The 27467-nt window shown below is 42.6% G+C and overlaps 1 protein-coding gene across 2 annotated transcripts; it reads left to right on the top strand.

The window, feature by feature from the left end:
- Positions 1-380: 380 nt before the first annotated feature.
- Positions 381-27467, top strand: LYPD1 (LY6/PLAUR domain containing 1). 2 transcript variants are annotated; one of them, XM_081922160.1, is made up of 4 exons: positions 2262-2347; positions 2666-3596; positions 5582-5719; positions 26905-27467. In XM_081922160.1, exons 2-4 carry the CDS (start codon positions 3545-3547, stop codon positions 27141-27143), a joined length of 429 nt encoding a protein of 142 aa, XP_081778286.1. In that variant the 5' UTR covers positions 2262-2347; positions 2666-3544; the 3' UTR covers positions 27144-27467. The 2 variants fall into 2 exon arrangements, with proteins under 2 accessions (XP_081778285.1, XP_081778286.1); XM_081922159.1 differs by lacking the exon at positions 2666-3596 and having other exon boundaries at positions 381-2347.

Here is a 27467-nt window from a genome sequence, read left to right as displayed (position 1 = left end):
TTGGTAAATCCTAGAAGGCGAGAAGCGATCCCAGACTGCCGCCCCCTCTGCAGCACTAAGGTAAGGCATGAGAGATGCTTTAACTCTTCTTTCGCCAACCTGGCGCCCCCTCCAGTTGGATTACAACTCCCGACTGCCCCAGTCAGCGTTGTAGTCCAAAACATCCGGAGGGCACCGGGTTGGTGAAGGCTGCCATAATGTCATCAAGCTTAAACTTATGTGAAGGATAAGCTGCCTGCCGGTCCCCCTTTCCCATTTGCTGCCTGTTTGGCTCATTTTTCTCAGGTTGGAAGAGGCTGCGCGGGCTGTAGAAGGCGCTTTTCAGCTAGTCAAGCGCGTGCGCACACACACACACAAACGCTCCGAGCCATGGCGATGGGAGCGGGTGAGGTTTCGCGCCTTTGGAGCACAGCAGCGCGCGAGAGCGGCAGGCAGGTAGTAGGCGGCGCGCTCCTAAGGGCCGCTCGGCACATTGTTTTCCCACAGAACGAAGCGCTTTCCCCGTGTTCAGCAGCACTTGGCTGAAAACGCTGAAGGGCGTGCGTTCTCCGTTCCGTAAGACCCTCTTTGCGCGGGAGGCAGCGCTGCCTTCCTCGCGCCTCGTCCTTCGTTTTTCCCGCCAAAAAGATGAGCGAGCGAGGGGGGCGGCTCGAGCGCGGCGGTGCGTGCCTGAGCGCGCGCCCTTTTGACCACCTAATCCTACTACACGCACACACGCTTGCGCAAAGCCTTCCCTCGTTTAAGCTCGCCTATTTGGTTGTTTGGTTAGAGCGTATTGGCGCCTCCTCACTACGGCACAGCGTCACTTCCTCCCCGTTGCCTCGGAATAGCGTGAGTTGTTTTGTAGACACTGTTAGTGTACAGTCGCCGTACATTTTTTTTTAAGTGCCCGAGAAAAGAGGCTGCCCACGCATGCTTCTGAATGCATGCGGGAGGCGCGCAAAACGTTAACCCACGCACCCTGTTGATTCACCCACTGTTACTAGACAGAGTTCAGAACAGGGATGGGCAACCCGATGTGTTTGGACTCCTAGTCCCATGAGCCCTAGTCCGTATGGTCAGTGGCCAGGAATGGTGGCAGTTGTGCTTCACCCGTATTTGGAGGACCAGAAGTTCCCCATCTCTGCTTCAGGAACACGTATCCAGGGAATAAAAAGCAGCAACAGATGTTTTTCTCTGACTTGTGCAAACTAATCGTATTAAATGTTTGCGCATCGCTCTCAAGTATTCAAAGCGCTTCACGCTTTGCGACCCTTACAATAATCCTATATGGCAAGTAATTGTTATCTCCCGTGTTGCGTGAGGGGAAACTGCTTAGGTTAAACTTAGCATAAATTCAGAGCAGAGACAAGATTTGAACACTGACTTCCTGGTTCAAAACCTGACAGCCACTATGCAAGTAAACGCATAACGTAGCCTTCAGCAACTGCTCAGGCTACCCTCTTTGTGCGGGGGGGTGGGGGTGGACACCTTAGGTGAGCATTTCGTGCATCCAAACCATAAGGATGCACACGCAAATTTAGCAATCTGGCACAGAATGAGGGCATTTTACAACTCATCCCTCTTTCGTTTTCTTAAAAGTCCGTTTCTAGTCCTCAAGGGTGCCGGGTATGTTCTCTCTCGAAAGTACAGAAATACTTTTGGCCGCGAGACGACTTGGCGCATCCGCTGGGCCTCCCGCGAGAGCACCCTTCACCTTCTTCTCTGCAGTCAGTTCAGCAAGCTGCCGCCTCAAATGCTGCCAAAGCGCCACATGAAAGACGGGAAAACATAAACACCAAGCACATCCCTCTCCAATGGAGGAGATGAGTGTGTGCCGGTGTGCACGCCTATACTGTGACCTGTGCGATCATGACATCTGAGGTATTAGCCTACTGCCCTTAGACCCCCCCCCCAACCCATCCCCAGCAACCTCAAGCTGTTCTCCACCTGCTCCACAACATGAGCCGGCCTGCGGTCCCTGCACCAGGTTGAAACTATTGGGGACAGGGCACTGAAGCCGCCACTGCTTGATATGTGCCGATTATTTAGGAGCAGAAGGCGTCGCCCTGGGAAAAGCCCAGACCAAAACGAGCTTCTTTCTTTGCACGGCTCCGTTTGTTGTCCCTCGCGGCTGTCTCTGTGTGGAAAGGGCGGCCTTTTTCCTGCGCCCGAGAGAGGCTTCCTCTCTTTTCCAAGTGCCTCAGGCAGTTACAACAGGCGGCAAAAGCGCAACGTATATAGTCTAGGATGGGAGAAACGTCGCCCACCCTGGGCGCACTGGAGACGAGACGCGCCAATACAGACACCACACCGGTGGAAGGCGCTTTCGGCGTGGGACAGGCCGCGGCCCTCCTACAGCGGGCGGGTAAGTGAATGGCTCCCCTGCCTCGTCGGCTCTCAGAGCGCGAACTCCCCCTCGGCCTTGGTTCCAGTTCACGTCGTCCACGGCCAATTAATGTGTTCGCACAACCACAATCGCGCCCATAAAAGCGCGGAGGGGCGGGGAGGTGGCGGCAATCAGAGCGGAGGAAAGCCACCTATTAGCCACTAATTGCAAAATTACTTGAAAGTGGTTGATTGATTGTAGCAGCCAACTAATCCACTCTCGATGAGTCATTTTGACTATTGCATCTCCACAGCGTTTGTGTGGTTTTATTTATTTATTCATTCGTTCGTTTTAAAGGCTGCTTAGGGAAAACTGATCATTGTTTTCAAGTGGGGGAGAGGGAGTCTCACAACTACACACCGTCCTAAGGCGGCGGCGGAGGAATCTGGCGAGGGTATGAAAGGGGGAGAGACAGCGTGAAAGTGAGTGTGAGTGACAGAGGGAGAGAAGACCCTGGTGGGGGGTGAAAGAGAGGGAGAGAGAAGCCTGAGCAAAAGAGTAAGCAGCTGTTTAAAGTTGGTCCACGAAGGGGCTATTGTATTGCTGGGTGTTAGATGAGAGTGCCGGTCTTTCCATAATAATCCAACTGGGGACGCGGCTGCGTCGGAGGAGCTTCCGCGTTAGCCCCGCAGGTGGGAACTGAGTGGCTGACCGCCGGCCTCCTCCCCCATCGCAGCTGCGGCGCGTGCAGGTGTTTGGAGGGTGGGAGGGGCTCCTCCCCCTTCGCCTCTCCAAGCTGAAGGATTCTGCCTGTCTCCATAAACTTTCTCCCTCCTTCCCCCCCTGCAGGAAAGGGGGGAGGGGCACCACGTGACCCCGGGAAGGCGGGTGGGGGTTATTCGGTGGGTCTCTCTCTCCCCGCCCTCCTCTCCCTCTCCTCTTCTTGGCTAGGCGTCTTCCGCTGTAGTTTCAGTCTCTCAACTCCGGCGAGGCTGGAGGGAGCTCTCGCAGGGAGGACGAGAGGGAGCCGGGGCTCGGGCGGGCGATGCGGGCTGAGGCGTCGCCTGCTGCCCCCGGAGCTCCTCTCCGCAGCGGCTGCAGCAGTCGCACCAGTCCGACGAGGCAGAGGTGCGCGGCTCTCCCGGCGTCGCCCGGCTGCTGCTTCTGCTGAGAGCTGCCGTGCCTTGGCCAGCGTCTCCTACCGCCACCGCCAGCCCCTCCGACGGCTCCAAGAGGATGTGGCTCCTCGCCGTGGCGACAACTTTCTGGGGATTGTTGCTGGCGCCAGGTAAGAGGGGACGCCCGCCGTAGCCGATCCCCAACCCCCGCCGACTCGAATCGGTGCCTGCCCAGTGCCAAGGACTCCTCGCCGACACTCTGCAAAGTTCGCGCCTGCCATTCAACAGCTGCTGCTGGCACCAACTCTGCAGCTCCCGCCCCAGCCAGCCAAGAAGCCGGCGGCGGCGGCTGCTCCTTTTGCTACCGTCTCGCCGGCAGCTCTGCCCTGCCTACCAGCTTGAGCCACCGCCGGACCCTGGCTCCTCTGTGTGCCTCTCCCGAGCAATGCGCGGGGTCACGCAGCCCACCCGTGGTCATCGCCGCCTCTGGAACCCCTCCGCTTCCCGAGGTCTCGCTCACAGCAGCAAGGAAAGCTTGCTTGCCCATCCCTGCTGCGCTTGTTTCTGGAAGAGAAACTCGGCTTTCCAAGGAGAACTCGCTTGGGATCTGTCTGGGAGCAGTCCATTTGCGCTGCCTTAGGGACGCTGCCGAGGCGAGCTTCCCAGACAAGCCCTGGGAACTTCCGCGGGCAGATCGCAGCAAGCCGTAGAGTAGCAGCCCCCGCCCCATCGTTCCCGCGAGTCTCCTTCCCCCTATTTCCCGGGGAGGGGTGACGATTCGCACAGGCAAGCGGTTGCCCGGGAAGCCCTCCGCTTAGTAGCCAACTAGCCACCCTCGGAACAGAGGATTCTTCTCGGTCTGTGCGTCACGGTTACCCTCCCAACCCCCGTGTTCCTTGCAGAGCCCTTTGGTGGGGGGGGGAGTGTTAGTAGTTCTCCTGCAAACTACCTTAAGAAGCAACAACGCTAGGGCTGCCCGTCAGGAGCCAGCAGGCACCTGTTTAAGTAAAACAGCCCAGATACCTGCTGCCTGGCCCCACGAGTTGAATGGGGAGGAAACTCAGCTGAGTAATGGCAACTATTCGGGCGTCCGTGGGCAGCTAAATGACTAGCTGAGCTTGATTTTCCGCTGTGACCGCACTGAAGCCAGTTCCCTGCGTGCTAGCCCGATCAAACAGCTCCTTCCAATGATCGCACCTTATTTTAAGGAGACATTGCTAAAAGCACCGCTTCCCACCACGTCTGTCAATGGGTGTGGGGCGGCGTTGGCTATCCCGTCCGGATCTTTCCGTAGCACCCAAATCCTCCAGGAACGCTGGGAGATCTAGGATGGATGCCCTTGCTCAGGCACAGCTCCAGCAGACAGTAAATATGGGGAAACTCCCCCGGCCCTCGCCTTAAACTTCCGAAAGGACCCTCGTTTGCATGATAAAAGAGGGAAGCTAAGGATGCTTTGCAGCTGTAATTGTGCATGGCAAAATAGTAATTAAATCATTGCAATTAATTAGTAGTTAAGTAAACCCTTTGGCACAGAAAAGCTCTGGAGCACATCTATTAGGAGGTTTACTTTTTCCGTCATTTGCTTGCTTTTTAAAAGCCTAGTGCTCAAAAAAGACACAACCCTACACCAAACCTTTTAAGAAGGAAAAGCAGAGAGGACAAGATGGTGAGCAAAACAGATCAATTTTGCTACTGCTCATTATTGTTCAGTCTGCCCCCTGCTGGATACAGATTAGGTTGATGAAGCCAGAAGGGTTTGAAACTTGGAAGCAAACTGATAATGAGTTTTGCCCATGTTTAAAGGTCTGATGTGGAATGAAGTTGGCAGATTATTAAAGGATACTATATCCTTAAACCATGGTGTTAGCTAAAAGGACAATGGTTACAGCCAAATAGAGAATGAATAAGTGTGTGTGTGTGTGAGAGAGAGAAATTAAATAAAAGGAAACTTAATATACAGCACAATCCTAAGCATGACTGCTCAAAAGTAAGTGCTACTGAATCAATGGGACTTGCTTGCTTACTGCAAGTATTTATTTATGCTTATGAAATAAGTCCTATTAAGTTCAATGGGGCTTATTCCTATAGAAATACAGAATTTCTGCATTAAAAATTATTCTTAGCACATGCTAAATAATGTTTCTTTCTATTCTAGGATTTGCTTTGCAAATACAGTGCTATCAGTGTGAGGAATTTCAGCTAAATAATGATTGCTCGTCCCCAGAGTTCATAGTGAATTGCACTGTGAATGTCCAAGATATGTGTCAAAAGGAAGTCATGGAACAAAGTACAGGTAGGGTAAACTATATCAGTTCTGTCTCATTAAGTCTCTTCCCTTTTCATTTTATTTCCTGTCTAACTCAACTCCATAGGTAATTCAAATGCATGTTTGTAACACCTTTAATTTGATTTGAATTGTTAACCATGCCATTCATTTATTCTGCTGCATGCCACAGGGTTCATCCTTCCACTTTACATTGAAAATGCTGATGCTTACTTAAAATAAGTTATCAAAAGTACAATAAAACAACACTTGAAGCCTCAGACCTCTTTAGAATACTCGGGAATTAATAACAAGTTCATTTAATCTCATTACAGTTAATTACACAGGCCTTCTCCCATCAGTTGGAGGGAAATGTATTGAATTAGTAGCTGCCGTTATTTACTCTAGCAAGTCACATAACCAGTGGTTGATCTTTAGGGAGAGCGGATGTGGTGAACTGAGCTTTTGGCCATTAAATATAATGGAATTGCATAGGATGGGCTGAAGGTTAGGAGGCTCTGCTTTGGTCTTTGGAATAAGGGTCCTAGATCATTTATTTCCCATGTGGAATTTCACACAAAAGGGTATGCTTTGCAAAAGTAGCTGACAGTCAGTTGGCTGAAAATGTTGATGACATAAATTGTTCTTCTGTGTACCAAACCATGCAACATGGAAGGGTTATATTTTTTTAAAGCAGCATAGATCACGTGATCCATGCTGGTTGCTATCAAACAAGTTTTGGATTTACAATTGTACCTAGGGGGGGAAAGGTCTTTGGCATCTATGGGAAAGCCCATATTAAAACCACTGATTCTAACCCTTCCTGAAATCATATCTGGCTTTGATATCTCTAGAGGGGTGAAATTGGGACATACAAAAGCAAGACAATAGAAGATGCAGAGAATATTGTGTATCACTGACATTGGAGATTATCATCCATCTTGGGATGGATATATTTGCTAAGGAGATCAACAAGTTATGCCTGTAGGAGATCAACAAGGAATGCTTCAGTACCCATGTCAGTAACAGTGGGACCTATCTGATAATGGAATACATAAGTATATAATTACAATACATTTGGTTTGTTAATCATAAAAATAACAACAGCAACAAACCAATGATTGTTTAGTAAATTGGGCCTTTTGTGGTAAATGAAACAAGTGCCACAAGAACCATTATTGGTGACCAGCGTTTTGTAATTTGTTTCCCCTTTAAAACCTGTGAAAATGAATGGGCGAGAATTGTCAGTTCAGTACATTGCTAGTCCAGGTAGAAATCCTGTAAAAAAAGCACTAATCTTCTAAATGCACTGTTAATGATCTGTGTAGTTGTAAAGAATTGGACAGTGGTAGTGAGAAAAGATCTGTCTCTGCTCTCTGAAAGTGCAACAAAAATATACCCCCAAGTTCAACACGTAAACATTTGAATGCACAACGCAAAGCAAACATTTCCTCTTAATCCTTATACTACCTGGAAATCCTCCTGCTAGAGAGAAATTTAACATCATTATGGTGCTCTTTAAAAATTAAAAGCAATTTTGGAAAGGTATCTGAAATACAATTTTAAAGACTCTCACAATAACACAAAGCAGAACATTCATATTTTTGTAAAAATATAGAGAGACTTAAGTGGATTGAATGGGAATGGGGGCTGAAAGGCCATTAAAAAATATCCCAGCGGAGATATTAAAGTGTTTTCCTTAGTTGTGCTTTTCGAGCATTACTTCTTCTGGCCATAATATTTTTATTTCAACTTGCAATTTAAAACTTTTAACAGCCTCCCAGAAACCATTTTGGTAATCTTTTAAGCTGAAGGTTAGCGAGGCAGAAAAATCTGTGCTAGCAGTAGGCCTTTATCTGGGAATGGCTTGCTTAAACCTTTGGGATACCTAGATTTTTAAAGTGATGAATTTGTTGGAGTTTTTAAAAAATCAGATTTACTACTGGATTTTGAAACTGATTGATAAAGCTACCATGACTATGTTAAGTTCAAAGTAAGAACCGTTCTAATTGGATCTTAAAACATTTAGAGTGACATAAATATGCTTTCCCCACTGGAGAGAAATTGATTTGTAATGGCTTCAGTAAGAGAGAGGCATTTTAAACGATATTTTTTCATTGAATTACTCAACCTATGAATCTTGTATCAAGTTGTAACAATAGTACCCGACTTAACAGCAGAACTTTCCCTATGCATATCAAGCAGCAGTACACATACTATCTTACTGGTCTGCTTAATTTCATACGTAAATATATTTGTAACTTTGATCAGGAGTTTCCATGATTGATGACATTTCTATATATTCTTACCTATATCAAAGACATCCCAGCCTGCAGTTAACCCAATAGGCAAGGCAACAACACTTTGATTTTTAAATCAGTTTTGTCCCATTGCAATCAATGGGGTCAAGGTTGTGATACTGAGCACTCTTACAAGAAAATTTCATTCACGCTAGTAAGACTTAGCTCCATATATGTGCTTAGGATCAGGTTATGAGTAGCTAAATCCAAGAGATGGTAGGTTACAGGGTACTGTGAAACAATTCAGGGCTCAAATAATTACCTCTAGTGTGATTGTGTTCAGCTAGATTTTTGTTTGCTTACAGATACTTAAAAATGTGTACAATTTTTTTTTGCCACATTCCTATGCTTTAGCACATGTCTAGCTCAACATTTAACATACCATTTCCCAATGCTGCTTACTTTTACACTTGTTCAGCACTGAAGAGATTTCTTATTCAAAGAGAGCCACTCAGTTTGAATTTTTAACCCAATATATAAAATAAATAAAATTGCAATCTTGCAATTACAGGTTCTCCTTTTGACTACTAGGGCTAAAATCAAATTAGTATAGATTTAATAGTTGTTTTCTTTAGTAAGATATGCATTTCTCTCAGTGCACATGATTAAGGTTTCTGTAAATCTTACTTCAAAGTGAAATGCAACATATTTTGTTCTTTTTTTTTAAGGCAATTTTGTATTTTAAATTGTTGCAACCATCCTAGGACCTTATGGTTAAGGGCAGGCATAATAATAATAATAATTTAATTGAAACCATGTTAATGGTCCAAATCAGTAAGCCAATGGATCCACACACTTGAACATGCATTTAGCTATTTTCCTGTTTTGCAATATATAGGATCACTTATTTACATACAGTTATATATATTATCTACATGTTAATGGTGGCAATGTGACACAAATGTTTGTTCGTATTCATTAAATGGAACGATGACACCTACGCAGGTCAATTTCGGTACTGAATTCTTTTGTTTGTTACACAGTACCCAGGCACCAGAGTCTCCCTTTTATCTTAATCCAGATAAAATAAGGAAACCTGTGACTTCTCAGATGATGTTGGACTGCCAACTGCCATCAGCTCCAGCCAACATGACCAATGATCCGGGATGATAGGAGTTGTAGTCCAACAATATCTGGAGGGCCACAGATTTCCCACTTGTGATCAAAAACGTAAGAATGGACTTTTTAGATTGGCCACTCTGTTCATTAGATGGATGTTGGTCCAATGTGATGTTTTTGGATGTTCTTAGTTCTATTATCTGGGGCTCAGAACAGGCATACTGCTGTGATTTTAGGTATTGTAGCTAACAGTCCTGTATAGAACTATTCTCCATTAACGTGTGTGTGTGTGTGTGTGTGTGTGTGTGTGAGAGAGAGAGAGAGAGAGACTCTTTAAAACCAGTGATTACAACCACATCTTGTGATAGTGAATCCCATGCATTAATTATGAACTCTGTGAACCACTACAAATTATACCCTTATTTTGAAGCAATGCTTTGGGTTTTTTTTTAATGCTATGCCCAGTTGTTCAGTTTTGCAAATCTCTCTCATACCATCCTCCAATCTTAGTATGCCTCCCCTCCCCTCCCCGCCCGCCCCCCCCCCCGCCCCCACGCAATAAGTTCTAGGCTCTTCAGTCTTGTCTTACAGGAAGGTCTTAAAACAGTAGTCCAAAAAGCTGCATTAATTTTCTTCAACTTGTCTTTTTAACGACAGTGCAACCAAAACCAAAATGCCAGTGTTATATGGGCAGAATTATCTGTGTGTAGTGGGCTTTCCCAATTCCCCCTCCCCCTCCATTGCAGTCTCACAGGCCCATGATAAGTTTCGCCTGTGGATCAGACAATCCTTAGGAAAGGCGTGGGAGATGGTTCAGAGGCTGCAGCTGGAGACAGAAATGCTGACAGTCAGATGGAAGCAGCTTGTTTATGCAAACTGCCTCACACTAACTTTTAATGATTCTGCATGTTGTTGAAGCCCATGCACCACATACCAGGTTTTCTTCCCTGAAGGATACAGGGGGCTACAGAGAGGAAGGGTCAGAAAAACCCTCTTGTGCAAACAGATTTCCACACACATAATGTTGACTACACTAAATGTGTACGCACCAAATGGTTTATATAACAACATCCTGCTGCGTTTTTTTCAGTTCCTTTTGTAATTATGAAGTAGTTTGCCTTTTCACCATCTTGACACCTTTTAGGATATTTGAGTAAGAGGAAGATATTGGCATATTTGACTTGGATTCAAATCTTAGCCTGTAGGACACCACCCCCCCCAGGCAATTTTAGATCTCCCGGTGCCATTTCTTCATTTGGAAACAGAATTGTTGTGGCTCAGCTCACATAGTTAACTAATAAAGAATGATAAACCAATTTATAATTAAGTGCCATGTAAATGAATTAGAATGTACTTCATTGAACATGATTATTGGTCAAGACAGACCCATTTGTAAGTTATACAAGCTAACATGCCAACCTTTACTAGAGTAGTTTCTAGCAGTATCCAAATCAGAATCAGTCTGTAGAAAAAACATATGACTGACAGAGAAATTTCAGAAAATCCAAATTTAAAAACAGAGTAATAGCTTTGATTGTAGATTTAGTGTGGATACTAAGTAACCCATAAAATAATCACATCAGGCTTACTGGGTAGACATTTCTACAAACAATGCAACATACTTTCATTGCCTAATTAAAGAGAACAAAATGGTTGTACAACTAGTGGATTTTCACTAGCGAAAAGCACTTCTGTGAAGTGAGACACCTTGTTTTTGTTGATTCCACCTACAAACTGTCCCGTGCAATGCTGCTCTTCACAGCTGTGGAACACTCTGGAATAGTATGGGATAAGGAGTGTGATGGGCTGCAGTAGATGTGTGGAGGAAATTGGTAAAAATGGGATACGCTTCCTCACGTAAGTGGCAGTGCTTTCTGCTTAGCAGTTCAAAGCCAGCCGTTGGACGCAACCCAAAGTTTTCAGAGATAGTGGAGGATGAAGGAGTTTAGATGATACATGTAGAGAGGTAAATGGGTTGACTGAGTGTAAAGACATGTTATGGATTATATTCTGGTTGATACTTTGCATGTGTGAAACCTCAGACTGATGTGTGTAGGAAACCAGCAGAACAGAGAGGAAGGCCAAGTAGTGTCAAGTAGCGTTGGCAGTGAATGCCGAAATAAATTCTAAATTGTAAGAGAGGCACAGGATACCTAGTACGTTTAAAATGGAGGGACACAGCCAAATCATGGACAATAATGTGAGTATAAGGGTATTCTGTTGCTGAATGAGCTAAATGAAATAACACAGAAATCCTCTTCCAGATCTATAGTCTGATTCTCACACCAGTTGCACCCGTGAGATATATATCATTTGTCTCCTGCCTGCTTTCTTATCATACAACTCAAGGCAGCATCCCCCAAGGGGATCACCCATCCAGGTAATGACCATACCTAGGTGGTGCAGCAAGGTGGCTGTATGAAGTGTCTTTAGACTGTACTCTGAGAACGATGTAAAGCAGGCATCCCGAACCTGTGGCCCTCCAGATGTTTTGGTCTACAACTCCCATGATCCCTAGCTAACAGGACCAGTGGTCAGGGATGATGGGAATTGTAGTCTAAAACATCTGGAGGGCCGAAGGTTGGGATGCCTGATGTAAAGCATGCCAATGCACCATCACAAGGTAAGAACAGTTATATAGATGGCATATAAATAATAAAATTATTAGTGGTGCTGTTGCAAACTATTTGAAACCACCAGTTTCTTTTTAAGGACTAATGCCCTCTTTGCTTTGAGACCAGGAAGCTATTAGGGGAGAAGACCATAAAACAAGAACATCTTACCAGGAATCTAGCTTGTACAGTCACTCCCAATTTCACCAGGAACACATACTTGCACAAGTCGAATTCTAACTAGGTATATTTTGAAGTGATTCCATATACGCTTTCCTGGAGGTTAGTGCCATTGAATTGAGTAGGACTTACTTATAAGTAGGCATGCCTGAAAAAATGCTGTCAATGCAATTTCAAGAAACACAGTGCAAACTAGCTTTTGTAATTGTGACAAATATTTATCGCTAATTAAGGAAAGTATTCAGCAACAAAGCTGGTGGTAGTTAGTGATTATCATCATTATACAGTATTTTGCTTCATCCCAGCATGGAGTGCAAAGCATATCCCATGGAGAGTACTTGGGAGCTTGGTTCTTGATATTAGTTGTCTAAATTCAATTTCCCCATCATGGCAAATGAATATGGAGAAAGAAATTGAGAGTAGGAAGGAAGAAAAAGGTGATTAGGTGCCTATCCAAATAGGCATATATATATACACACACACACACACACACACACACACACACACACACACACATGGTTTCTGAACATTTACTGTTATGTGGCTTTAAAGCACATATTTCCCATTGTTTCTACTCCATTCTTCTGGTATAAGCTGTGTTACATCATTTGTAAGAGAACCTGAAAAATAGTGGTATGGGCTTGGGCTTAAATACTTTTTTAAAAAAGGAAATAATAAAGTGAAAAACTAGAAGCCAAAATGTCAAACTGTCCAGAGAGCTGAATTTCTACTGCAACTGAATTTACCAGCAACATGATTCCCTTAAATAAAATGTTTGGGATTTTAAAAATACATTTGTTCAGTTTACAGTGGCATTTTCCTGTGCATGCAAGGTTGTATAAAATGCTGCAGTGCAATTAAAGCAATTACTGTAATTGTGCACTTCAGCTAGTATGTTAGGAAACTGGGTACAGTGCAGATTAATAAATGCTGTTTTTAAACCTCTGCAAAACAAGTTATTTTCGTACTAATTATCAGAAACCAAGAGAAAAACTAATTTTGAAAAAGTTCCCGTTAATTATTTAACTCATTGATCTGGTGCATGTGTAATTCAACGGCTGTCGCATTCAGTTTTGCCTTGCTATGACCATTATGAGCATATATATATATATATATATATATATATATATATATATATATATATATATATGTATCTAATGAAGCTTTTACTACAGTACAGCTGCAGTACAAAACAATCAGTTGCTGAGTTTTTGTTTTTCACCCACCTGTCAAAAGGAGAGGAACCTCTCCCGGGAAAAGGTGACATACTAGTTGCATCTATGTTAAAGGTGCACATTCTCCCCCTGTTACTTTAGTTAAGAAAGGCTGAAAAATTGTATATTACTCGCATTTGCGTATTGATAACATTTTAAAAACTGAAAAAAATCAACATGTGAAAACCTTCCAGTCATTAATATTCAGAGCTAATTGCTTTATCTTTGGTATCCCGTGAAAGGCAGCATGGTCTGAAACTTGGCTGTTGGTTCACATTTTTAAAAGATTGAATCCTGTTTATAACATATTGCTCATAAGAGGTCAATGGAGAAAGTAAAATTGACTCTTAACACTCCAATAATGTACAGTAGGGTGGCTAATATTTGTTTGGCCCAAGGACTTTATTCAGCCAATCTTTGGGGGAAGTGGCTCTCCCACAACCTCATTTATTTGTACACAATGGCACACAGTTTCCCCTCCTGAGTAGATCAGTCGCAGGTTGGCTCCTGCCAAATCACACCTTTCGACTGTGGCTAGGAGCCTGTCCATGTGCTCCCCCAGCTTCTCCTCAACTTCTCTGGGGGCTAGACCAGACCCCCCGCAGACACTTCTGGGCACCTCTGGTTGGCGCTATTAGAAGGGGCTTGGGGGGTGGAAGATGGAGAGCGATTGCCAAGAGCCTGAGGGGGAGCGTCAATATATCTTCTTGCCAAGGACACAAGGGCACCTAAGTACGCCCCTGATCAGTTGAGAAAGGTTTATTTTTCTGACCTGTTCATCAAATGATTGACATGATGATTTTAGAGATGGTTTTTCGTATCCACATCTTTGTGTCCACCTACTTGAGTGCTGTGTCTACTTCAGTGGTTTTTCTTTTCACCATTGCCACCAAATCAATGGGTGGGGGCTGGGGGGGGTGTCAGAATAATTTCTCAGGAGGCCCTCACATTAATGTGCCTGAGGTGCACACTCACTTTTAAACTCTGTATTAAATTCTGTGTGTGTAGATATTATAAACCGCCCTGTGATCCTCGGATGAAGGGTGGCATTAAAATTAATATATAAAAATAAAATAGATGTAAATCTACCTGGGGGGGCGGGTACTTCCCAGGACCCTGCACTGGTAAGAGGGCTTTTTTGCTTAGAAGCACAGTCCTCTCCTTAATACAGTCCTTTTAAAAATAATGGGACATGCATTCCAAATTACACAGTTTAAAATGTGTTTGGACAGGATACTCCATCGTACTGGAGTGGTAAGGCTTAACAAGAAAGGATGAGGAGATGTGCATCTCTTCCAATAAGTTATTAATGAAATAGGCTTCCCAGAGGGAGAAGCAGGGACATTTGCTGCCTTGGCTCCTGGACATCTGCACCAAGAACAGTGGTACCTCGGGTTACATATGCTTAAGGTTACATACGCTTCAGGTTACAGACTCCACTAACCCAGAAATAGTACCTCAGGTTAAGAACTTTACCTCAGGATGAGAACAGAAATCACACGGCGGTGGCAGTGGGAGGGTCCCATTAGCTAAAGTGCTACCTCAAGTTAAGAACAGTTTCAGGTTAAGAACAGACCTCCAGAACGAATTAAGTTCTTAACCCAAGGTACCACTGTAGAGGCATTGCAGCCAGTTCCTTACTGTCAGTGTTTCTCTGGAATAACTTTATAGTTGCCCATATCTGAAGCACCCAGCTCCTTTCTGTTGATGATAAACAAGGCTGCATGCAATAAAAGAATTATGGTATATGTTATTAACTTTCACTATATGCTATAAATTCAGAGCTTCAGATATATTACCATTCAGGAAGTGTTTTCAGATGCTAAAGCTGTAGGGCATGTTCTCTTATTAATAAATTGCTTCCAATCTTACGGTTGCCTGTAACACTACAAAGGAAGCAGGAGATGAACTAAATTAAGTGCATTAGATAAGGTGAAACCATGGAGAGCTTATAATAAATTGCTTTTTTTTTTAGTACTTTTAAACACAGTAAAGCAGTGATGGAGCTAGAAGTTGACTTGAAGTAGTTTATGATTTGGAAAAAAACATGAAAAGAATAAAAATGCAAAAAGTTGATGGATTATTTTAAAAGGAAGTTGCAATTTCTGGTTGAGCGACTTTAATTTCTCACAATGATATGGACAATAGCTTTTTATGTTTTTCCATTTCTTGGACTTGTTCTGAGGGGATATACAATGATCAGATATGGTGCCCACAGGCTGCTGTCTTAGCAGTTCAGTTCTAAGCTTCCAGACTACTAGAGTGTGGTTTAAATTTCACATATAAATGAATAAATTCCAGAACAATTTGCAGTGACCTACCCAGATCTATGCACTACACTCCCCTTACCTTCTAAAAGTTTATTATAATGACAAATGGATTTAATACCAGCAATCCTTTACATTTTATTGGTCGGATCTCTGAGCAAACATCTGAGTACTCTTATCCACTGCTAAACCCAAAACACCAAAGGGCTAGAAATTTTATAGTACTATTACTGCTAATGATGCTGTCAAAAAGAACTGAAAGCACTTCAAACCATCAGCGGTAGGGTGCTGTTTGCAGACAAAACAATGATATAAGGAAGCTGTCTCATAAAACTATGGTGGCTGTAGATGTCAATGTCATATTCTCAGTCTTGATGCTCAGACATTTTGTTATGCGCTCACATAGCCTTTCCTACATAAATTCCATCTTTCCATTGTTGTTTTAACTTCAGTGTTGTTTTAAATATGCATAGGTGCTTAGATTGACTATAACAAGATTCTACACACACACACACACACACACACACACACACACACACCAATACCAATCACTGAGGTTTGCAAATCTGGTGATGAGAGCAATCCTTGCTGGTGCACTGATTTAGACGTAAAGGTACACCACAGTTAAAGAAAACCGTGGAAGGGGAAAGGGGGAATAATCTGTGTATCAGGGAGGTTAATTGAGTGCGTACCTGAATGGCATATTCCAAATTTCCTAAACGTTATTAGAAAATCAGGGTATGGATCCAAACTTCATTCACATATGGGATTGCACATTAAAATAGTTCCATATACCATATACAAGAAGGCTTAAGAACAATGGAGAAAAACAACATGCCTAAACTTTGCTTCAGTGACTCCGCGGATAAAAAGAGCATGCCAATCCCCACACTGTCTCCAAAGCTGGATCTCATTATAAAGTAGAAATGCGGCAGTAGCCCAACCTACAACTGCATTAGGAATATCATGGATACAGCCATTTATCTGTGGCATTAATTGAGTTGTACACTATGAGCCATACATGTATCTGTAAGTCAGTGCCATTTATGGTTTGCTTGAAAGTTTGGGAAGGAGATAGTAAGACAACATAGACTTTAGCTGATTTTTTTTAAGGACCCCCCCCCCTGCATACAAACCACCCCCATGTTGAGCTCCTGCATCTTCTTCCCTCCCGCACAATGCAAATACTAAGCACCCTGTTCATCTTCCCAATTAACAAGCTTCCACCCCTTCCTGTTCTTCAGGCCATTCCACACCGCTACTTTAATCGTCAATGCAATTCCAATATCACCTTCCTTCCCCCTTTCCTGCAACTTTTATCTTTCTCACATGAGGCAGTTGATGAAGAGGGAGAAGTTCAGGACAGCCATTTTTCTTTTCGGCATTCTGTTCTTCTTGCTTTGCTCAAACAATGGCATACGTTTGAGTAAAGCAGAGGTGGAGGCACACTTAGATTAAAATAATGGTGGAAATTGAAGTAAAGCAAAGACAGAGAGATGCTGAAGGGTTGTGGGCTTTTTAAAAAACAACAACACAGCAAAAACCAGTTTTAAGGTGGAATAGCAGAAAGGTACAATACAGAAGCTAAGATTAAAAAAAAACAACCACTATCGGAGACTTTTAAAACTCCCTTCTTGCTGTATGAAAACATTGTCCCTTTTCCCCTGTGTCACCTCCTGCTCACTCAAATCTCTCCCATTGTTTCAAATGTTTTCCCCCGCTCAGTGCTGCGCCATCACTGCTTTATTTAAATCTCTGCTGTTTAAAACCACCAATCTCCTCTGTCTCCTTCCATCTCTGCTTTATTCTGCTGCTGTTTGAAACCACCATTTTCATTTTCAGTGGTCTCTCTTCTCGCTCCCATCACATGGGCTCTGCTGTTGCGCAACCTGCCATCTCTCTTATCCCCTGCTCCTGCTGACTTTATGCAAATCTAGTAGTGCAGCAAAAAAACAACACAACCCTCCATTGTGAGCTGTGTAGTGACAGCCTTACATTTTTTTATGCCTATAGGAATACTGTATATGGGTGTGCAAGAGCATCTCGTGTAGAATATATATGTGCGCATTCTACACAAGATGCTCTTGCACACCCATGTTAGCAGTGCTGAACACTATACAGTTAACTCGTGAAGGGAAGACAAATATCTTAAAACACTCCTGTCCCACAGCAGCATCCTGGGGATTATTCACTGCTTACCCCTGACATTTTGGAGATGTGTACATTTTGTTTACTGCTTATGGTGTTAGGCAGTGCAATCATCAGTGTACACACAACAGGAATGCTTGCCACATAATCAGCCCTTGCATAAATCAGCCCTTAGAGGAATGTAGCATCTTATCTCATAAAAATTCCTCCTGCCAAAACAGATTATTTGACGGATTACTTCATTTGTGTACATAAGGAAAGCATGTTAAAGAGTTACTAGAAGCATCTCACTCTTAAAGCAGAATGGTAATAATTTAATGAAACGTTATACAAATTAAACAGTGTGCTGCTTTTTATGCATAATGCTACCGCATCACCCCCACTTCTAATACATTTTGAATTCCATTGGATAAAATATATGAAAACAGTGCTTCCTCTGACTGGTCAACAACGATAGACAGGGATTCTTGTGAGAAATGCTATAGCAAAGGTTATGAGAATATATTTGGTAAAAGGACACATCATATACTCCATTTTATGGTTGTGTCTACATAGGTATGATCTCTTTGGTCTTACTTTTACACTACCTTGATTACTAATTTATGAAGGGTGTTTCAAAATCTTTTAATAAAATAATATATACAGGGTGAGTCCTTTAAAAGAGGCCTCGTGAAAAGAGTACACATGTTCCACAGGGTGTCTTTTAAAAGACTCACCCTGTATATCCAATAGGGAGAGTGCTTTTCAGAGTCATTTTGGAATCTTTGTAAAGATTCCTTGTAGGTCATAGTCCTGAGAATATGTCTGTTCTACTCTGTTATTTGGACCTAATAGAATGGATCAAAGTATCAGAATAGAAAAGGTGACAGAAAACAGAGACTTCATCTTCAGGACTGAATAGTTACCCAGTTGTAAATTTTGTACTAAAGTTTCATCTCACATGATTAATTATTTGGGAATATAAGGAAACTATCAGTGTTGCACATTGGGGCGAAAGAATGATTGCTTTACATGTATACCATTGGAAGCTGAGCTGGGTGACCAGGCAAAGGATCATGGGGTTATTTAGTGTAAACACTATGTGGCAGCTATTAAAAAGGTCAATTCCATGTCAGGGATCATTAGGGAAATGGTTGAAAATGCAACAAGCAATATCTTAATGCCTTTATACAAATCTGTATAAAGTCTTGGAATACTGTGAGGAGGAATTTCGTCAGTGCAAGCATTTCTGCTTGCCAGGTGGAACAATCCTTTCCTCCTCTCCACATTGTTCTGGGTAGTTGGAAGGGATCTCAAGGGTCATCTAGTTCAACTCCCTGCAATGCAGGAATCTCAGCTAAAAGCATCCATGACAGATGGCCATCTAACCTCTGCCTATAAACCTCCAAGGAAAGATAGTCCACAACCTCCCAAGGGAGATTGTTTTTCCATGTGTCTAATGGGAATCTCCTTTCCTGCAACTTGGAGCCATTGGTTCAAGTCCTACCCTCCAGAGCAGGAGAAAACATAAAACATATGACAGCCCTTCAGATATTTGAAAATGGCTATCATATTTCCAGGCTAAACATGCCCTCTTCTGCACATACCTTCTGAGATATGGTCATTTCTCTATATTGTAGATGTTGCTAAGGTGGGAAAAGAACGACCAACGTGATCAGGGTCTGAGACAACTCCCTTATGAAAAAAGGTCCCAATATTTATGGTTTATTAAAAAATGTGAGTAAGGATGTGTGTGTAAAATAATTCATGGTGTGGAGGAAGTGGAGAGAGAGGTTCTCTCCTTGTCTCATACTACTTGGACCTGGGTTTGGCTAATGAAACTTCAGGGTGGGAGAGATTCAAGACAGTCAAAAGGAAATGCTTGGGAATTCATTTCTACAGGATGTTGTGATTGGTACATAATTAGATGGCTTTAAAAGAGGACTAGACAGATTAATGACTATTAATCCTGATCAGGTTCTTTTATTTCTAGTATCAGAGGTATTGTGCCTCTGAATTGCTAGCGAACAACAGCCAGAGAGCGCTGTTCCTCTCATAGCTTGCTTGTAGGCTTCCCAGAGGTAGCCACTGTGGGAAATGGAAAGCTGGACTAGATAGGTCTGTGGCCTGATCCAGCAGGGCTCTCCTTACATTCTTAAATTTATCCGCATACAGTACATTTATTTTATAAGAAAGACAAAACTTTGAAATGCTGTCCATACATTCTTGGACTTACCAGCAGGATGGAGGTTTTAAAGCCGAGGTTAGATGGCCATCTGTCATGGATGCTTTAGCCGAGGTTTCTGCATTGCAGGGGGTTGGACTAGATGACCCTTCAAGTCTCTTACAACTCTACGATTCTATCACCCGGGAGTCCAGGGTTCAGATCCACACTCAGCCATGAAACTCACTCAGAGACTTTGGGCTAGTCACTGCCTCTCAGTCTACTACGCTGAGCCTCCCCCAGCAGGAGGAGGAGAACCGTGTACACCATGGTTCTTTGAGTGCCTTAGCAAAAAGGTGGAATATAAATGCGATTTAAAAAGATCTGTGTGTGGTTCTGCAACTGTATATTAAAATTTTGGTTAGTTAGAACTAAACACAATGTAATTTGAGAGGAGGTAAGGAATGCTATCTGGAGGAGAAGAAAGAACAGGTAATTTGTAAGTGTGGATTGACACTTCCATCAAAGCAAATGCTTTAAAAGAAATTCATTCTCTCTCTCTCTCTCTCTCTCTCTCTCTCTCTCTCTCTCTCTCTCTCTCACACACACACACACACACACACACACACACACACACATGAGAAAGTTTGAGAAAGGAGAGATAAATGGGCCCATTTACAGGAGACCCTTATCAGGAGTGAGCTGAAAAGCCTTTATCAGTTTACGCACAAGGTATTCAATCTTGTCTTTATGAACAAACAAATGGGAATAACATCCAAGAGAAAACAGTCATAAATCACAAAAGTGTATCATTAAGAAAAGAATAATTATTAATTACTAGCCTGTCTATATGATGTGCTGAAAATTAAATTTAATGGAGGCAGCAGAGATTGACATGAATTATGACCAAGTCTGCAAATGAGAGAGGGAGTTGGGAGAGTGAGAGAGAAAATGTAATGCAAAATTTTCTCCATGTAAAAAGGCTAGGGCTTGGATCCTAATTAGACTTCCACAAATGGAAGGACTAATTCTGTGTGCAAATGGAATTAAGATGCTGTAGAGGAGTCTGCCAGTGCGGAAGGTGAAGCTTAAATAAAAAATAAAAATACATTTCTGTTGGTGGGGTTGTCCTGGAGTGGAACACAGGGCACAGTCCCACGCAGAGGTTCACTGAGTTTTATTGAGGAATGATGGAGGCTGTATATTATCATAGGGTCATAGAATTGTAGTGTTGGAAGGGATCCCAAGGGCCATATAGTCCAACTCACTGCAATGCAGGGACCTCAACAAATGGTCCCCATCCAATTTGAAACTGTACTGGACCCATTAGCTTTGCAAATATGCTAACCGTTTATCTATATATAGCATAATTATTTGGTTCAAATCAATTCTCCTTAAGACACAGATTGCTTTTTGGTATCACCTGGTGCAGAAGTTCCCAACAAAAGATTCTGCCACCCATTTTACATTCCTAAATGAGCTGTCACCAGTGCAATACATAATGGAGAAAGAGAGCGTTTTATGAATTGGCTTTATGATCATAAAAGGATAATGACCACAGAGCAAGTGGGATAAAGGAAAAAGGTAGACATTGGAAACTAGAATCTACTTGGCAACTTTGTCTTTGTATGGCTAACCTGTTTCTTGGCCACAGTTGGAGATTGGCTAGGCCAGAACAGAGGGAAAATATTCCATGACATATATTCAATGGTTGGTTACGAATGGGTCTCTGTGTCATTTCAACACATCCAGTAGAATAGCGAGTGACAGATTCCTTTCTGAGTAGAAATTTATTTGTAGTATAAGCAATGCAAAACTCTCAAAGCCAAAAGATGTCCATCGAATTCCAAGTCAAGAATACAAAGATGGGTTAGCTCCTGTTAGGAATCCAGTCCTTACCTTTTTCCTAGTATTAGGATAGCACCATTTGGTACAAAACAGTTCTTGCTTTTTTAGAAATGTAGTTAAGGAGAAACATAGTACACGCTGATTATTATTCAGTCACTAGTGAAGCCCAACTTGCATAAGCTAAAATTTATTTCACAACACAGGTAATTTATGAAAAGTTATTGGTCGGTACTTTTTTATAGTGTCGATTTCTTACCCACCATTCACAATGAAGTTCCAGGGCATCTGCAGCATACGCCGTGGATTGCATAATGAAGGCGTTAGATGCATCTTTGGGGGAGGAAGTTGCATAACTTTGGAGCTGCCACACCTAGCTTTCAGGTTCTTAGTGATATTTCAGGTGGGAGCACAAATTATGGCTTTTTAGATGCAAACAATCTTGGCATTTGTAATTTCCAGTGGCTTGGTACTAAAGTCAGTCAGTTGCATTTAGCTTCCATTGCAATCTATGAGTTTTAAGTTAAATCATTACTACCGTAACTTCTCATTTGACCAAACTGCGGGAGGCAATGGAAGACAGAAGTGCCTGGCGTGCTTTGGTCCATGGGGTCACAAAGAGTCGGACATGACTAAACGACTAAACAACAACAAACTTCTCATACTGATGACAGTAAGTCCCAAGAGCAGCTAACTTTGTATGGACCCAACTCAGTGTGCTAACTTGACAGAAATCAAGAAAACTCCAATGTATGTGATTTCTGGTTTCTGCAACCTGAATGTGTTGTTTGGTGCTATGCTAAAAAAAAGAGAGAAAGGAGAAATGAAAGGAAGAAACTTGCTCCCTTTTTAAACTATTGCTTAGCCCAGAGGCACTCCTAGGAATTAGTTTTTTCTAGAAAGAACAGCATTGGGAAGAGATCAGGGGACTAACCTAGAGGCACTGAAGACTCCATAGTCTTTCACAATCATAATAATAATAATAATAATAATAATAATAATAATAATAATAATAATAATAATATTAAAATACTATAATACATCAAACATTAAAAGCTTCCCTAAACAGGGCTGCCTTTAGATGTCTTCTGAAAGTCTGGTAGTAGTTGTTCTCTTTGGGAGGCGTTCCACAGGTAAGGCGCCACTACCAAGAAGGCCCTCTGCCTGGTTCCCTGTAGCTCTGTATTCACATTTATGCAGATTCAGTGGCGCTTCCAGGTAAGTGTGCACTGGATTGCAGCTTGTGTGGGAAGATGCCGGTTGTTCCAACAGACATTGCAAATGCAAAGTTTTGTTAGTTGTCATGACCATAGACACTATGTGCCATATCATTGTCCTGTGAAATGCAAAGGGTTTCGCTTGTGATAATTTGTTTCTATGAGATGTTTCTAGATGAGCTGTTCGGTTTATGGTAATGGATGATAAAAGTGACATTAGATGGCAGATTAGTGAGTTACCACTGCTGCATTTGTTGTTCATTGTGTCTGAAATGCCAGCATGGAACTGATGGTTTCAAAGTGTTTGCCACTGAAAGATGAATTCCTGCAGGTTTGATTGGACGCTCAGCTGTTGCACCGTTAGGTCTTTTGAATAGAAGGATTAAACACAGCTCATCCCAATGTCCTAAATGAAAAGCTTGGCATTGAGCTACATTTTATGAGCATTTTACCTCATTTGGCTCTTTGTGTTATTCAGATTTTTAAGTAGCTGCAGGATTGTTACCGCTGAAAGGCAGATATGAAACCTTTCACCTGAGGTTTTTCAGTTTGCATTCAGCTTTCAAGGACTGATATGGTCTCTTTCATCTGCTGTTACCGTGCAAAATGTGAAGGAAATAAATACATGACTTGTTTTTACAATTGAAAACCTTTATTATCTGTTGCACACAAGGAGGCATAACTATGTGGCAGCATTTTGATCCTTTAGCTATTTTGTTTTTGTGAGTTTAGCTGCGGAGTGAGGCATGTGTAACAAGCTCTGGTAGTCCATAGTGAACTCCTTAAGCAATTAGGAGATATGCCCTTTTTTGAGATTCTTCTTTCTTGCAGAGCAATTGGTCTTGAATTCCTTTACATCTCAGGCCCTCTGCTAGTATAGCTGCAGCAATTCTCATAGATGTGCTAAAGGCAGCTTCGCTACAGCTCCTACCCTTGATAACTAGCTAGGCTGGCTGGGAGTGACTGGAATTTGAGCCAAACGACATCTGGGGAGTCGCAGGTTCTCTTCCTCTGCTGTAAAGAGCTGTGCCTCCTGCAGCTGCCATGACCATGTGCCAGCAACTATGCAGGAAATAGTAATCTCCCGTAAAATTCATGTTCTGCATGGATGCTGATCACCAATGGTCTGGATTCAGTGTTTGAAATTAGCCAGGCGCCAAGTGCATTTTGCACCTGACTTATTGGCCACCTGCGGCCACGTGAAGATGCCTGGGCACTAGCATGGTGCCTGACATCTCCGCCATCTGGAGATCATTGGATGTTGACCGTTTTCACACACCAATACCACATCCTGTAGGATCTGCACAATCGGAATGAATTTCAGGAACCAAAATGGTTTTTTCTGCGCAGCCTGGGCAGGAACAGTGAGTAACGTTATAGTTAAATGTTGCAGCTTGTCTTTGCTTACCCCTCCCCACCACTATGCTCGCAGTTGTGAATAATATTCTTACGTTATAAATGGACTGTGTCACCATTTAGAAAAAGAGGTATATGTGGACTGCCCCTGGATAAAGTGACTACTTTTCTTTAAGTTCTCAAAGTTCTTAAGCTGGCTCAAGTTTGTCATCTGAGCTAGCCGCGTGTTTAACAGAGAATCAATCAGAGTCAGTCCATCATTTGAAAAATAAGACTTTAGACCCATCTTGCCCTAAAGTGGCAACTAGACATTCTGGTAAGTGTAAATTTGGTTTAAGGAGCCATTTGGCACCTAGCTTACAAATCTGAGTTTCTAACACTGTCTGGATTTGGACATGTGATGAGTAGAGTTCCACTCATGCTGAAGGGTTGAGGAGGCAATTGTTGCCAGTCGCCACACCCCTGTGCCTCATGAAAAGGTGTTATGGGGAGTTGGGAAATCCTCTGAAACATTTCTGGAGGGTGGTGCTGAGACAGGCATGATTAGCAAAAATGGCTCCATCTTTTCCTCTGACATAGAGCCCTACTGGATCCTGGTCTCTTCTGCGAATGAAAGGAGGAAGCCCTTCCATTTACAGTGGGGTTAATCTCAATCCACACCATGCCCAAAGCCAAACCAATTAGGCAGAAGTTAGTATAGTCACTAAGTGGTGTAGGGAGCTTTTGCAAGTGTTCTGATAGAAACGTGTCTGAAAGTGGTCTCAATCTTTATCCACTAAGTAGGGTAAAAAAGGTAGAAAGAAGATACTTACTGTACTAAGAGAAGAGAATAAGCCACCCTGTGAATTATATGCGTGTATTTTCTTGATTACTGGTGTACTCATACATGATGAATATTGCATAGAACCTGGATAGCTCAGTTGGTTATATAGTGTGGTGCTGATGCCAAGGTTGCAGGTTCGATCCCTGTATGGGACAGCTGCATATTCCTGCATTTCAAGGGGTTGGACTAGATGATCCTTGGGGTCCCTTCCAACTCTACAATTCCTGATTATAATGCTAGTGCTTCTGTCCTGCTTTCCAGTGTTCATTTCAGACTGCAATACTAGTTTTGTTATGGAACTGTGGCCTTTTGACCTCTATACCAGCATGGCATGCTAAATTTCATTCAAACTGGTTGTGGTTTGACCCAACAATGAATGTAATTCACTGCTCCAGCACCCTTTCCACACATGTGGGCTTCTATTTGTCTATGATTCAACCATGAAAACAGCAGGAAAGAACCATATGCTGGTATACTTATCCAAATTTAGTCACTTCCATGATTTTCTAGGTCAGGGGGGCTATAAATGGATTTCCCTCCCCTGGAACTAACTAACATAGAAAGAGCACTTAATCTGTGTTGTGTTCCATTAGTTTTCTGGAAATGGCTTCTATGTTGTATGGAAACTCAAATATGATCTGGGAATTAACAGTTTGGGGAAATGGAATAAAACTGTTGGGTGAATGCAGCTACATAAATGAAGGAAAGCAATAAGTTATAATAAGCATAAACAGCTGTCAAGACTTACATTAGTAAAGCAGGCCGACTTCTCATTTCCTAGATTTAATTGCACTGTGTACATGGTCCATATACATAATACCATAGACTTAACTGTAGGCTCGTCCAGTAACCCAATTCAAGTGAATAAACCTTAATCATAAGTATACAGTATCTGCTATGTGGGGGGGGGGGCAGGGATTCACTCCATTTCCATTAAATTCAATTTCTCACATGCTTTATTTCCCACAAGCTATGGAAGTTTATTCTCCAAGATAATTGTCTCCAAAATCATGAACCTTTTAGGGTACCCTGCCTCGGTTCTAATACAGTGAGGGAATACCTAAACGTAGCTCTCTTTACTAGTGTGTGCGGTGCAGCTTACAGCTTTTACTCACAGGGATTGCTAGGTTTAGTAAAACTCGTCTGTTCTGTTCCATTTTCCTGCTCATAAAATGTGGTTTTCCATGCAATGTTCTATGGATCAGGTGGAATTCAACACTGTGTTAATACAAACATTCTGTCCGCATAACAGCTTGCCAGATGGAACAACGCCCCCCACCCTGTGTGCTGTAACTCCCTTTGAACCAATTTTGGTGTGTGTGTATTGTATTACACACACACACACACACATATGTAAAATTTAAAATACATATTTAATGTACATTATTACACACATTCAATTAAAAAAAGGTGCAGAACAGTCTCTAGAGAGCTTCTTACAAGGCAAGTCATTTCGTTCTGACTTCTGTTTATCCAACTTTCTACAGCAGCCTAGTTACAAGGATGGGGAGAGAATATTTATAATCTTTGTGTTTGTGAGTATTGCTCTGTAGACTCCAAATTCTCCCATGAGCTTTTTCTTTGTTTGGGGCTCATTTCCTCCCCGCAGAAAGTGCCTAAAAGGAGAACTTCCTTTAGCACGTTGCAAATCAGAAGCATAAAAAGAATCATGGGTCTCCTTAAGCTCCCGTAATGCTGTTTGGAATGTGATTAAACTTACATGTATTCAAATCTTAAATAGGTACAACTTTTAAAGTTTTAAGTGCTGTATGCCCCAAATGTATTGATTTTGCGATTTCCAGGCTTTGTGGAAAGCAAAAGCAGAAGGGGCGGGGAGGGTTAAAAATAGTGCTATTTATTTAAAGCCCTACATTTCCTGCTAGGATACACAACAGGTGATGGTGGGCTAAATCCTTTGGAAACGCGCTGAGAATCAGAACCAGTATTACCGAAAACTTGGCAGTCTGTTTAAATTAAAAAAAAGAGCTAACATACAATAGAAAGCATGTTTGTTCATATCAGGCTAAATAAACTTTTGTTCTGTGTCACAGGGATCCTGTATCGCAAGTCCTGCGCATCCTCTGCAGCTTGCCTCATGACCTCTGCCGGATACCAGACTTTCTGTACTCCAGGGAAGATAAACTCTGTTTGTATAAGCTGCTGCAATACTCCACTCTGCAATGGGCCCAGGCCAAAGAAGAGAGGAAACTCTGGCACCATGCCCAGGGCTGGTGTATTAACAACCATACTGCTCTCTAGCTTGGCATTTTTAACACCAGTACACTGCTGAACTCTAATGGAAGATTTTTTGTTGTTGTTGGCATCGTTTTTGTCCAGACACAGCTGGTTTCCATTGTAATGTTGCTGTTTGCTTCCAACTGCTAAAAGAAGAGTTTGATTTGAAAAATCCTCAGCAACTTCGTTAGCAGCAGAATTAGGTCTAGTTGTCCTGTCTTTCTGGTAAGCACTTAAAAAAAAAAGCCGTCACCCATGTAGAACCCATATTCATTTATGTTATTGGGAACGTAGTCTATTGAAACAAAGCACTTAAACTTGAAGGGTGCAACCACATAGGCTGCAAAAAACCCTTTGTTGTGCTTTTTTATTTATTTCC

The sequence above is a fragment of the Podarcis melisellensis genome (genome assembly GCF_964234715.1).
Source record: "Podarcis melisellensis genome assembly, chromosome: 1".
Classification (NCBI taxonomy): Eukaryota; Metazoa; Chordata; class Lepidosauria; order Squamata; family Lacertidae; genus Podarcis; species Podarcis melisellensis.
Note: the sequence above shows the minus strand (reverse complement) of the source record. Positions and strands in the feature narration are given on the sequence as shown.

Coding starts and splice junctions, on each gene's coding strand:
- LYPD1 (XM_081922159.1), top strand. CDS start 2,230: ATGGGAGAAACGTCGCCCACCCTGGGCGCACTGGAGACGAGACGCGCC. Junction 2,348..5,581: donor GGCCCTCCTACAGCGGGCGG/GTAAGTGAATGG, acceptor TTTCTATTCTAG/GATTTGCTTTGCAAATACAG. Junction 5,720..26,904: donor AGTCATGGAACAAAGTACAG/GTAGGGTAAACT, acceptor TCTGTGTCACAG/GGATCCTGTATCGCAAGTCC.